Consider the following 12,603-nt stretch of genomic DNA (forward strand, 5'->3'; position numbering starts at 1 on the left):
TTCAAGGCTCTCTCTCCTCATTATGTTGCCAAAGAAGGCAAATATGTGCTGCTGCAGACTGTGAATAGATCATCTAGATAGCTTAAAGTTACATGTAGGTACTGAACGTATGTATGTGTGAATGTCACGCCCTCGCCAGACAAAGAGTGAAGGACTTTGAAGCAGACTATCTGGAACTAAAGGAATTCAAAATGCTACCCATGAGCTCCATCATCCGACATATGGAGATCGGTCGGAAAAGCTTTTGAGTAGATGACGGATCTTTCCTAAGGGGGTAATTAGTTACACAAAAGATCCCTAAGGGTCGAAGTATGCAAGGGCCGGAAAATCATAAGATAAGATACACTGGATAAATCAAGTGATCAGTAAGAAGTAAACAAAACGTATTCGACGCCTAAAAACGTCCCCTCCAAGACATTACTGGCTTGAGGAGTTCAGATAATTGATAGTGACAAATTGCTGTCATTATGGGGGGTTTAAATTCATTATAATGTTAGGGGACAATGCAAGAATCGTATCAGAGGAAGTTGTTTAGATTTTCGGACAAAATTATTTCGGGATTTTAAAGGGTCGGAAACGCTCATGTAACACCCCTGCAGTTGCAGTCCATAGGCTACGGTGACTTCTTATCACTACGCTGTCTTCCCGTATGCGTGGTATAAAAACTGGTTTTCTGTACGGTCACGGACTTACATTGTTGAGACATTCAAGCTAATTTGGTTGCCAATACTAAGGGTATGACTCTCAATACGAACGGTATGACTCTCAACATTAACGGAATGACTGTCAATACTAACAGTGTGACTGTCATTATTAACGGTATGGCTCTCAATACTAACGGAATGACCGTCAATACTAACGGTATGACTCTCGATACTAACTGTGTGACTGTCTTTACTAACGGTATGACTCTCAATACTAACAGTATGGCTCTCAATACTAACGGTATGAAATGACCAATGTAAAGAAAACGCTAATTGGCTCAACGATTAAAGTCCGAGAATGTACAGCGTAGTAAATAATGATAACATTAATTTGGAGATAAATTTAATACACAGAAATATATATAAAGAAAATTAGAGAATTGCAGTTACATTGGTTAGTGCGTTTGGAACTTGTGCAGTTATAGTACGAGTACATATATCGTTGCCGAGGCATCGAAAGTATAGTTATTTGTTTTAAAAGGGGGCAAAGTTGTTGTTTAACTGCTCGTGTCAACGTTGATACCCGAGCAAGCGAAAGATTCCAATACTGAGCCACGATCGTTGCGAGAGTATCAAGGCACGTGGGTTAAACAAAATTTGCCACCCAGCGAAACTAAAAAAAAAACACCACACCAACGCGAGAAAAATTCTAATCGTAAAATATAAAAAAAAAAACAAACCCAACGTTATTAAATGTTTAACATGCAAAAAATCATCATTTGATAGTCAACTCTACCAGCTAACATAAGGAAACAAACCAAAATTTGCATTAGATTACTTTGCCACACATGTGGATAAAATGCAACTTTCATCACGAGAGTCTTTACCAGCTGGTGTGGTGAAGACATTTTCTGACGTCTGGCAGAAGCCAGAAAAAGCCTTTTTGTAAAACATGTAAAGAAATATAATATTTATTTGTTTGGATCGCGTGCAGCGACGCGCCGGCCGTTTGGGCCAAGCGAAAACATACAATTTTCCGAAAGTTTCGGCAGTTTTTGGCCGAAACCGAACCTTCGGCCGATACTTGAAGAAACCTGCCGAAACCGAAACTACTTGGTAATCTGTAGATTATAAGCAGACCCATCTACTGCTCAGCAGATTCAGCTACGGCGTTCAATAACATGTAATAGGAGAATGTTGTCTTCAGTACCTGAAAAATAGCAAGGGTAAGACAAAAGAGGCCTGTGTTACAAAAGCTAATTTACGCTAATTCACCATTTCCAACTGGCAATTCCAGTACTCTTGACTTCATTCAGATGTCCATCGAGCTTTGGATGGTTAACAATAACAAGCAGAGGTAGGGGCACTTTGAATGCCATCTCGCTTTATGTGGTAGAGCACAGCACATCGGATGTCATTCCAGATCTAGAACAGAGCCCAACTTGGGAAGTACCTCCACCTTACAGAAAACCACAGCCAAATAACACTAAACCCTACTCAAAGTGTTGTGTTACTGCCGGTGAGTAAGGTTGCCAGCGTTCAACGAGAGGGTGCAGAGTGTTAGAGTCAGCAACGCGCATATAACACCTCTAGAGTTGCAGATGTCCATAGGCTACAGAGACTGCTTACAATCAGGCGGGCCGTATGCTTGTATGCCAACGACGTAGTATAACAAAAAAACTATGGAAAAATCTTACAGCGGTCATAGTCATTACGCCAACGGGCACCATCTTGGCGGCCTTCAGCGTCACCGGCGTTTGCGCACGAAGCAGAAAGAACATCACCGTCCTGTGAACACAAGCATAAAAAACCGGCCAAGAGCATGTCGGGCCATGCTCAGTGTAGGGTTCCGTAGTTACTCTTCCGTCACAATAAGCTAAACTGGAGCTTAAAGTATAGTAAATTGTCCAAGGGATGAAACGGTACCTTTCACGCGAGTTAACAAATAGGCAAATTTGCATAATCAGTACCGAATTAAAGTCTTTTTACTATGAAGGGGAAACTTTTTGCGATAACTCAAAAACAGCTAAACTGATCATGTCCGCTATAGTTTTCATTTAAAGTCTTTCTTAAGCTCTACTTCCACGATTTTTTTCATATTTTTTGGACCTATGGTTCAAAAGTTAGAGGGGGGGGGACACATTTTTTTTTTCTTTCGGAGCTATTATCTCCGAATATATTCACTTTATCAAAAAATGTTTGTTGAAGACTCCTATTAGTTTTGAAAGCCCTTTCCAACGATATCCCACACTGTAGGGTTGAAGCAGAAAAAAAAATTCACCCCCACTTTACGTGTAGGGGAGGTACCCTCAAAAAAATTAAATTTTTAGATTTTATTGTACGACTTTGTCGGCTTTATTGATTTATATATCCATGCCGAATTTCAGCTTTCTAGCACTAACGAACACGGAGCAAAGCCTCGGACAGACAGACAGACAGACAGACAGACAGACAGACGGACATGGCGAAACTATAAGGGTTCCTAGTTGACTACGGAACCCTAAAAAGCGTTGAAAATTAACGCAGCCAACGCGCATGAAGGTAGAACGAGCGCGGTCTACACAACTTTAACACCCACCCGCCATCTTCAGTTACCCCGGAACAAGATGCAAGTAACTGCGTTGAAATATCGAGAGCTCAAAAACAATACACAAGGTAATCACGGTCAACGTCCCGGTCCATTTAAGTCTAGTGAAACCAACTGTGAATTCAAAACAGTCGCAAGTATCAAAACAAAAAAATGCAAAAACGAGAATTATTATAATATTACTTATTAAAGTTAGTACCTGGGCGACCGAGCTTTGCTCGGTTATAACTATTTATTGTAATATGGTGGTCTATAGTAATAATCTTAACTACATTTTTTTACTAAATTAAACTTGTCTAAAATAATAAAAATTATATATAAACTTGAACAAATAAAATAAAAAACAAAAGTTAATCACCGGGCGAGATTCGAACCCGTAACATTCGTTTTGCAGTCCGCGTCTTAACCCGCTGGACTAGGCGGACAGTAGCCGGCAACACGAAATTAGCGACCATATTCTGCGTCGAAAGAAAAACGCATGAAAACTCGAAAACACGCGTTTTCCCAAACATAAGACTAATCTAGATAGATTGTATACCCCCAAAAACCCCCATATACCAAATTTCAGCGAAATCGTTAGAGCCGTTTCCGAGATCACAGAAATATATATATTTATATATATACAAGAATTGCTCGCTTAAAGGTATAAGATAAACAAGACGGTTAATGCCTAAAGATTGTCAAGTAGATGTACTGGTTCCATCAGATATATCGGAGCGGCCTAGATGCTTATAATTATCTGAACATGCACTCTTACAAGCTTTTATTTACTTTCACCTGACCGTTGTCTGTTTGTAATCAAATCTTGCAAGTTAAATTTGATCCACTTCCTGATTTCCGATTGAGCTGAAAATTTGCACACATATGTAAGTCTGGTGACAATGCAATATTATGGTACCATCGAGCTGATCTGATGATGGAGACAAGAGGTGGACATAGGAACTCTGTGAAAAAACAACGCAACCTAATTGTGTTTGGGGTTTATAGAATTTGCTCGATGAGTATTAGTTGCCTGTGGAAAGAAAAGTACAGTCAGCGATAAAAGCTTGTACCAAAAATGAAATTTTTGCCAAAAACTTATTTAACATGTTGTAAAAATGGTACCTTACCTGCGGTTACTCGTATCCATGCACTCCCACGGAATCTCGTATATGGCATCAACAAGTTTCTCGCTCTGACAACAATTAATACAACATTATTTTTTTAAATTTATTCTTAGGAATGACGAGCTGGATATTCGCTATGTGCACTGTCACACAATCTAGCATCCGCAAATCTAGACAACCCGCAAAACATCGATACACTACATCTTATAACACTACTCCAAAACTAAAAACTGCTGAACTGATTTTCATACGGCTTTCATTTGTCAATAGAGTGATTCTTGAGGAAGTTTAGGTATATAACTTGTTAAGGTTTTGTGTAAATTGGTTGAAAAATGACGATGCCGTCGGAATAAAAACATGCTGGCTAGGAGCTTTACCGCGCACCACTTTTTGATATTTAACAAATTTTACACATATCTGTGAACGAACAAGAATCGAAGTCAGATGGCGTTCATAAAGTTTTAATCATGTGTCTAAAGATGGCATTACTGTGGCTACAAAATGTTCTTTGACAATCCACCTCTATTTCAAATTCTATTTGATAATTATGCCTCTGCTTTTCGTTTTTATAACCAATATCAAAGATACAAGCGCTGGTGGCCTAGCGGTAAGAGTGTGCGACTTGCAATCCGGAGGTCGCGGGTTCAAACCCCGGCTCGTACCAATGAGTTTTTCGGAACTTATGTACGAAATATCATTTGATATTTACCAGTCGCTTTTCGGTGAAGGAAAACATCGTGAGGAAACCGGACTAATCCCAACCAGGCCTAGTTTACCCTCTGGGTTGGAAGGTCAGATGGCAGTAGCTTTCGTAAAAACTAGTGCCTATGCCAAATCTTGGGATTAGTTGTCAAGCGGACCCCAGGCTCCCATGAGCCATGGCAACGCGGACAACGCGAGGAAGAAGAACCAATATCAAAGATAAGTATTTCAAGTACTTACTTGTGTGCTTATCATTTCGAAAAGAATCGATATCTGGATCAGCGGTTGATATATAGCGATCGTCAGAGGTCCGTATTTGGCCAACGCGTCCGCAGTGAAGGTGGACAAATCCACCGTCACCACGATGGTAAGGAGTTGCATGAGCAAGTAAAACATGAAGAGGTATTCACTAAACGCGTCGGAGCACTTGTCGACGAAACTGTAACAATTCAGACAGACAAAAAAAAAGTAGGTCTCAATACATTATCCACGGTTAATACATTAAGTTTGGAGATATAAAACGTTCCCATGGTCAGAGAAACATAATGAAATATAATAAGATTAAAGAAACTAAAAGTAGGATCGGTGTGCATTTAAAAACAATTATAACTAACTATAAGTATAGTCCAAACGCACCAAAGTATGATCCAACCCTAACTCGAATATATACGTTCAGTAGGGCTAAGATGATCGGCTCTGTATCATTTGTCACCAACTCACCATGCCTGTCACGTTCTATCAAGTATGTAAGTGCGAAAGTGACGGGCATAGTTACAAGCGATAAAAATGAAACCATGCTGCCACTGCAGGTGTGATTATTATTAGATTGTCCTATATTAAAGGCAAGCTATTTTCATAAATATAGTTCATGTCATCCACGTAGGCGCACAGATTTGAAAAATCTAACTTTTAATAAAGGAATTTCATAAAGCCAGGCCTTCTTTTCTTTTTTAACGTCAAATTGTGACACAACGTCTTGGCATTCAATCATAAAATAGCTGTGTAAACCAATGAATAAAACAAATTGACTACAATTTTTTTCATTACAACTTTGAGAAATGCACTAAGATACAAATCTCAGCGGGAAACGGGGCTGCCAGTCACGTGTCCCTGTCTATATATATCTACTTGGCCTGCAACTCTTCGTTTCCTGGCTTCTATAGTAATGTACTATTCTTATATTTGTTTTGGTACACCCGCCATACTGACTCTTCTTTTTCTTCAACTCACGAAACAAATGGTAAATAGTTTAACCTTTTGACCGCCGTAGTCTGATATATCAGACAATCAATACCCAGCTCGTGTCGCCGCAGTCTGATAAATAAGACAATTTTTTTCATGTTTTTCTCAAGACATTCTTTACTTTAAAAAAGTTTACTTTGGTTCTTTGCATAAGTAAGTCGCAGTAATTGTTAATTAAGTAACAGTGAGACTGATCTGTTGATTTTATTATATTTTCTAGTTGAAAATAAACTTTAATTATACCATTAGATTATGTATGATTTTACCCCAAGTCTCGTAGCCAAAGTCTTATTTAAAAGACACCAGTGATGTGACGATGATTGGTATTGAAATATCTACGTCGACTTTCTCATTCGATGTTTAGATTTACGACGTAAGATTTATGCATGCGACTGACCTTACTTAGCTAATATAATATATTTTATAGATCCATGAATGATAGATTTGGTAGACACTTTTTCCATGACTGAATCTGTCATAAAAATAATCTGCCGTAACCAGAATCTGTCCTTAACTGAATCAAGTTACCCAATGACTTAAGTAGCCACACCAAGTGTTGATACATTCGCTTCATACGCAATTGCCATGCAGAGACTCCTTCTGCAGTTCTAGGTGCACGTTCAGCGTCCAGAAACTTGACTCTAGCAACACGACATGCCATGATGGCCTCGCAGTAAATGATCGAGTACCTAATCCTTGTCATTGTGATCCCGATCCAAGCAGTTCCACTTTACCATTTACTCTTTGGACATTTTGATTCCATGGATGTTTTGACCCTTGGACATTTTGACACTTGGACATATTGAGTCCTTGGACGTTTTCAAAGTTGAACTTAGAAATAAATATATTTGAATTGTACTAGTGCCTACCTTCCAGGGTTTCGTGAAGTCGGTTTTTTTCATCGATGATAGATATTTGAATCGATAAATAAGGCGAGACTCTGTTATCGTGGTTCATCGGTAATCCCTACTAAGTTATTATATTCCGCAATAATAATCAATACAGACTACGCCGTCGTCTTAAAAATGAGACCGCATGTGACGTCAAAGATATAACTTAGAAAATTTTAGTGGTGTAGATTACTCGATATTTCAAAGTTATGTTAGGTCAACAAAATATATAAGAAGGTACTGTTTAGTAGTTTTAAAACTTTGAATACTATAATAATATTGAGTTTACAATATTTATTTATCAAAAGAATTGTGTTACTGTGTAAAATTTTATGATTTATTATGCCAAACAACGTTGAAATTTTCAGATTCGATACGTTTCTAATGTGATCAATCCTCTCCCTACTAGTGTCAACTTATCAACGAAAATACAATGAAGCCTTCGCCAATGTCTGAAATAGTAGACCGCTCATGACGTCACAGATACGAAATAAAAAATAATAGTGATGTAGCAAAGTCCATCAATAAATTTGCATAGCTGGTAAAATTCACAGATTCAATCCATTAATAAAGGGACGAAACCATAAAAAAGACATTGGTAAACGTGATTTAATTATTATAATATTTTTTTTAATGATAAGGTGGTAAAAAATGAAGTTAATCACTGTAAACTATAAACAATAAAATATTTTATCGTAAGTTATGTGGCAAGCACTACACAGTTTGTTATTACTTAGTATAGGCGGCGACACGGGCACGTCCGATGACATCCTAAGCGGCGTTCAAAAGGTTAAAGGACACACAGGATCTAATGTTGCCAGAAGATAAATATATTACGTTTTGGCTATGTGTATGGCTTCTCTGCGGTTTGTTTGTCTTATTCGGTGAATTCAAGAAATTACTTTGTAACTTACGAGAATATACTTACTTTATAATTATGTTGTGGTGATCGATGATTCCTTTCAAAGTCTCTTTGACTCGCATATTCTCCTCTGGCGAGTATTTATCGGTAGTCGGAGGTATGCTCAACAAATCGTGTTTCATAATCATAAGATGTCCCAAAATTTGGAACACAATTAGGCTGAGCAGAAGATCGAAGGTGAGAATACCGCTGCTGGTATTGATGGACGTGGGGACGTTGAATGAGAAGAGAATCCAATAGCCCTTTAAGGTTGTATAGACTTCGTCAGTGAAACAGTAGAAATAGAGGGAGTGTTCGAAAGTCCTATTCGGTGGGCGGTCACGGCTGAACATTCCGTTCTTATAGTTATTGTACCAAGGCATGAAAGAAAACAGGGTGAATCCAGTTACAAGGTGACAGGTGACGTAAATAGTGAATATCTTTGAGACGAACTGAATCTGCTTGTACACCTGGAAAGTAACGGGTAAAATGATGAGGCACATGTGAGAAAGTTGAGTACGAGTGTGTGTGAAAAAATACTTAATATTACGAGAGTGCATTTAAAAGACTTCAGAATTTTGGGGCGTCTATTAAGAGCTTAAACACTTAAGGATTAAAGTGTTGAAAATACCGTAAGATGTGCCTTCTTTGATCCCCACTGGGTAATTGTGCACCATCAGTTTTTACTATATGAAAACTATAGGTACCATAACTTCATTTAAGTTTACATAATGATAATAGTGATGGTCTACTTTAAATTGGCATATATATATCAACATACATAGTCCAATAGAATAATTTCAAAGGCTAAAAAGAATTTAGAATTATGGAGCTCATTTTGGAACAAAGTGCACATTTTATGGTACTTAAGTTAGATCACAATAATTTAGAATTACGAACGAGACAGAGTGTCAGAATGAAGACTCCAAATACTCGAAAATATGATAGAATAGATTGCTAAAAACTCTATTCTATCAATAGTACATTACAAACAGATAATTACATCTTATTAATAGATTATTAAAATATTAAAGCTATATCAAACCTTAGAAGCGTATTGCGATCGACTCTGGAAATAAAAGAGATGAAATTTGAGCAGGAGATCCTTTACAATCTCACCATACTTTTCCGTTCGGCCCGTCATTAGTCTTTGCTGAAATCGAAAATTCTATAATTAATGGAAATGGAAATTTAATTTACGATTACTCCAGAAATATTTATTTAAATTGTAAGTTGTAAGGAACTATTGTAATCTGTATGAAATGCTTAATATAAGAAACGTATTTAATTTGATAATTATTGATTCTAGCTTTAAAAATGTCACATATTATAATATATTTTTCTAGGAGTTAAGAATGGGTATAATAAGGTATAATTTTTTTTTTAGACTGTTGAAAGAGAGAACCTGACGATATTTGTGTTGTTATAGCTCAAACATATTAGGCAGCATATTCCATTAAATCTTCTAGCCAGCGTGATTTTTTTCGACAACGTCGTCATATTCTAACCAATTTACACAAAACCTTAACAAGTTATATATCTAAACCTTCCTCAAGAATCACTCTATTGATAGATGAAAGTCGTATGAAAATCCGTTCAGTGATTTTTAGTTTTGGAGTAGTTTTATAACATGTAGTGAATTGACGTTTTTCCCTAGATTTGCGGATGCTAGGTTGCGTGACAGTCGTGCACATAGCGAAGCACTGCAATAACTGTCATTACAGTTATCACTTACCAAAAACAAAGTCTCCAGCAAAATACACAAAATTACATGTCCCATATCATAGAAAGATATAGTCTCCCTCTTACTCCATATGTATCCCACAGCCGCAATGGATATGGTTATGCCCACAACGATCAGGAACAGGTTGAATATGGACAGAACGAAGTGTAATCGGTCACGTCCGAATTGTTTGTGAGGCCAAGATCCTATGAAGCTTAGCAAGAAGATCAGATGTCGGACATAGTTGAACTCCAGTGGGTGTTTTGCGTCGCTAAAAACGAAATTATGTTATAATATGGCTGTTTTGAAAGGACGAGAAGAGAAGAGGAAATTTTATGTTCATACTTAGAAGAGGAGCCAGTAGGATGCGGTTAAAGTTTAAGAGGCTGTCAATACCTAAAGCGCGCACACTGTCTATTTGTATCGGAGTAAATGAGATAGCACTGTCGCATATTACTGGGCCTGGGCAAGGGAATTATAAGAAAAATATTTAAATAAAAAAAAGTGGATTATTAGTGTAATGTTTTACTCAACAGCGGTTTAGATATAAATGTTTTGAAATTGTGATTTTAATTGAAGACCCGTAAGTCAAAACAATAAAGACATAGAACCGTTTAATTGTGATTTTAAGACCAATCTTTGCAATTATTTTCTATCGAGCCGATTTCGTTCAATCATGTATCGAGTACAACCACGGTCTTTGAAATATAATTAATATGAACATATATCTTTCTTACTTGACTAAAACAAATAGTCTTTCTTAAAAACTGTTTAAGTAACATCAATTTCAAGGACATTGGGTGTTGACAGCCTCTTTGATCTTTTAGATGGCGCCACTTTTTGATATTTAACAAATTAAACAGTTAAACACATATCGCTTACCTAAATTGAACCCACGATCGACGATAATACAAATAACTAACCTGTCGTCAAACCATCTCTTCAAAGAACGAAACACTCGTGGTGGAGCCATTTCTATCGGTCTTCAACTTCGTTGCAGGCAAATTGAATTAGGTAATTTATAAAATAAAAATGTATCAATAAAATACTTAAATCAAAATATACAAGACGCCCAGGAGGAACCCGAGTGATTTTAACCACGTGTTTCTGAGGCCAAAAGAAAGAAAAAATGTTAAAAAGGTCAATTTTACAATTTTTTTTTTGTGAAATTGATCGAATACGCGTATGTTACAGCTCAGCGTAGCCACCACTCCGTAGCGTAGCGTAGTCATCTCTGTCTATCAACAGTATCAACGTTCCATATTAGAGCGACAGTGACAGTTGCGTGTCGTTCGCTACGGAGCTTTAACGAACATGTTGGCTACGCGAGCTGGAGTTGCAGGCATCCATAGGCTACGGATACTGCTTACCATCGGGCGGGCCGTATGGTTGTTGTCACTGATATAGTATAAAAAAATAGGTATATATATATATCTTATACCTTTAAACGAGCAATTCTTGTATATATATATACATATATATATATATATATATATATATATATATATATATATATATATATATATATATATATTTCTGTGATCTCGGAAACGGCTCTAACGATTTCGCTGAAATTTGGTGTATGGGGGTTTTTGGGGGTATACAATCGATCTAGATTAGTCTTATGTTTGAAAAAACACGTGTTTTCGAGTTTTCATGCGTTTTTCTTTCGACGCAGAATATGGTCGCTAATTTCGTAATGTCGGCCACTGACCGTCTGGTCCAGCGGGTTAAGACGCGGACGGCTAGAAACGAGTGTTACGGGTTCGAATCTCGCCCGGTGACTAACTTTTGTTTTTTTTTTTATATATTATGTTCAAGTTTATATTATATAATTGTTTAATTTTTATTGTTTTAGACAAGTTTAATTTAGTAAAAAAAATGTAATTAAGATTATCACATATACACCACCATATTACAGTAAATAGTTATAACCGAGCTTCGCCCAGGTACTATACATATATTATATATATGCCCATTTTGGCTGTCACTATTTTATTTGATGCTAACTATACATGCTTTTTTGAAGTGCTTTACTTGTAGAAGGAAGTGCGAAACTTCTTTTTTTTGTGATGGGTAAAAATGTTAAACTCGCGACAGGTCACGTGACCGACAGATTCGTCAGATAGAAAATTAGTAAGACGGAGACGTGACCTGATCGAAAAACTGTTACAAAATATAAATTGTCATGTTTGTGTACGATATATGAATATTGTAATAAATTAATATTGTATTTTACCACATAAATGATCGTACTTTTATACTGATAATTAAAGCAATTCGTGCAAAATTATTCCTTAACCATTCCAAAATATCAAAAATGCACAACGTTAATATTCAAGTTTTCACTTCTCCCGGCACTCCCGGAGTGCAACCCGTTGTTTTTTTTTTTAGTTGTATTAACGTGGCTCAATACTTGCACTTTCCGACGCAAAACTGAATTTATTCTTTCATATGTCTTTTCGCTTGACTAATTATTTCCAAGAAAAATATACTTAATTACTGACGTAAGAATTTTTATAGCAAGCGCTATCTAGTGCTTGACGATACTTACTATAATATCGTATCGATAGGCGATTTGTACTGTAGGCACAGTCAAGTGCAAAAATATGTATCGAAAGAATCGTCTCATAAATATGGTACTAGTGGTACGCTCTTATTACACTGGAATAAGATGCTATGGGACATATTTTTGAGTAAGATGTGTACACCCATATTTTTACACTTGACTATACTTATGTGCCGTTGAAAAGTTTTCTAAATTGCGAAAATTCCATATAGAAAAAATCCGAAACTTAGACTGAAATA

At 36.8% G+C, this 12,603-nt stretch overlaps 1 protein-coding gene across 2 annotated transcripts; it reads right to left on the minus strand.

The window, feature by feature from the left end:
* Window positions 1-832: 832 nt before the first annotated feature.
* Window positions 833-12,235, minus strand: LOC133524966 (odorant receptor 49b-like). Of its 2 annotated transcripts, none has more exons than XM_061861145.1 (9): window positions 12,052-12,235; window positions 10,719-10,902; window positions 9,808-10,066; window positions 9,118-9,225; window positions 8,100-8,335; window positions 5,280-5,478; window positions 4,341-4,405; window positions 2,342-2,432; window positions 833-1,854 (listed from the first exon to the last, which is right to left on the minus strand). In XM_061861145.1, exons 2-9 carry the CDS (start codon window positions 10,766-10,768, stop codon window positions 1,789-1,791), a joined length of 1,074 nt encoding a protein of 357 aa, XP_061717129.1. In that variant the 5' UTR covers window positions 10,769-10,902; window positions 12,052-12,235; the 3' UTR covers window positions 833-1,788. The 2 variants fall into 2 exon arrangements, with proteins under 2 accessions (XP_061717129.1, XP_061717121.1); XM_061861137.1 differs by having other exon boundaries at window positions 840-1,854; window positions 8,100-8,542; window positions 12,052-12,231.
* Between the last annotated feature and the right edge of the window lie 368 nt (window positions 12,236-12,603).

This window comes from Cydia pomonella, chromosome 1, assembly GCF_033807575.1.
Source record: "Cydia pomonella isolate Wapato2018A chromosome 1, ilCydPomo1, whole genome shotgun sequence".
NCBI classification, from domain to species: Eukaryota; Metazoa; Arthropoda; class Insecta; order Lepidoptera; family Tortricidae; genus Cydia; species Cydia pomonella.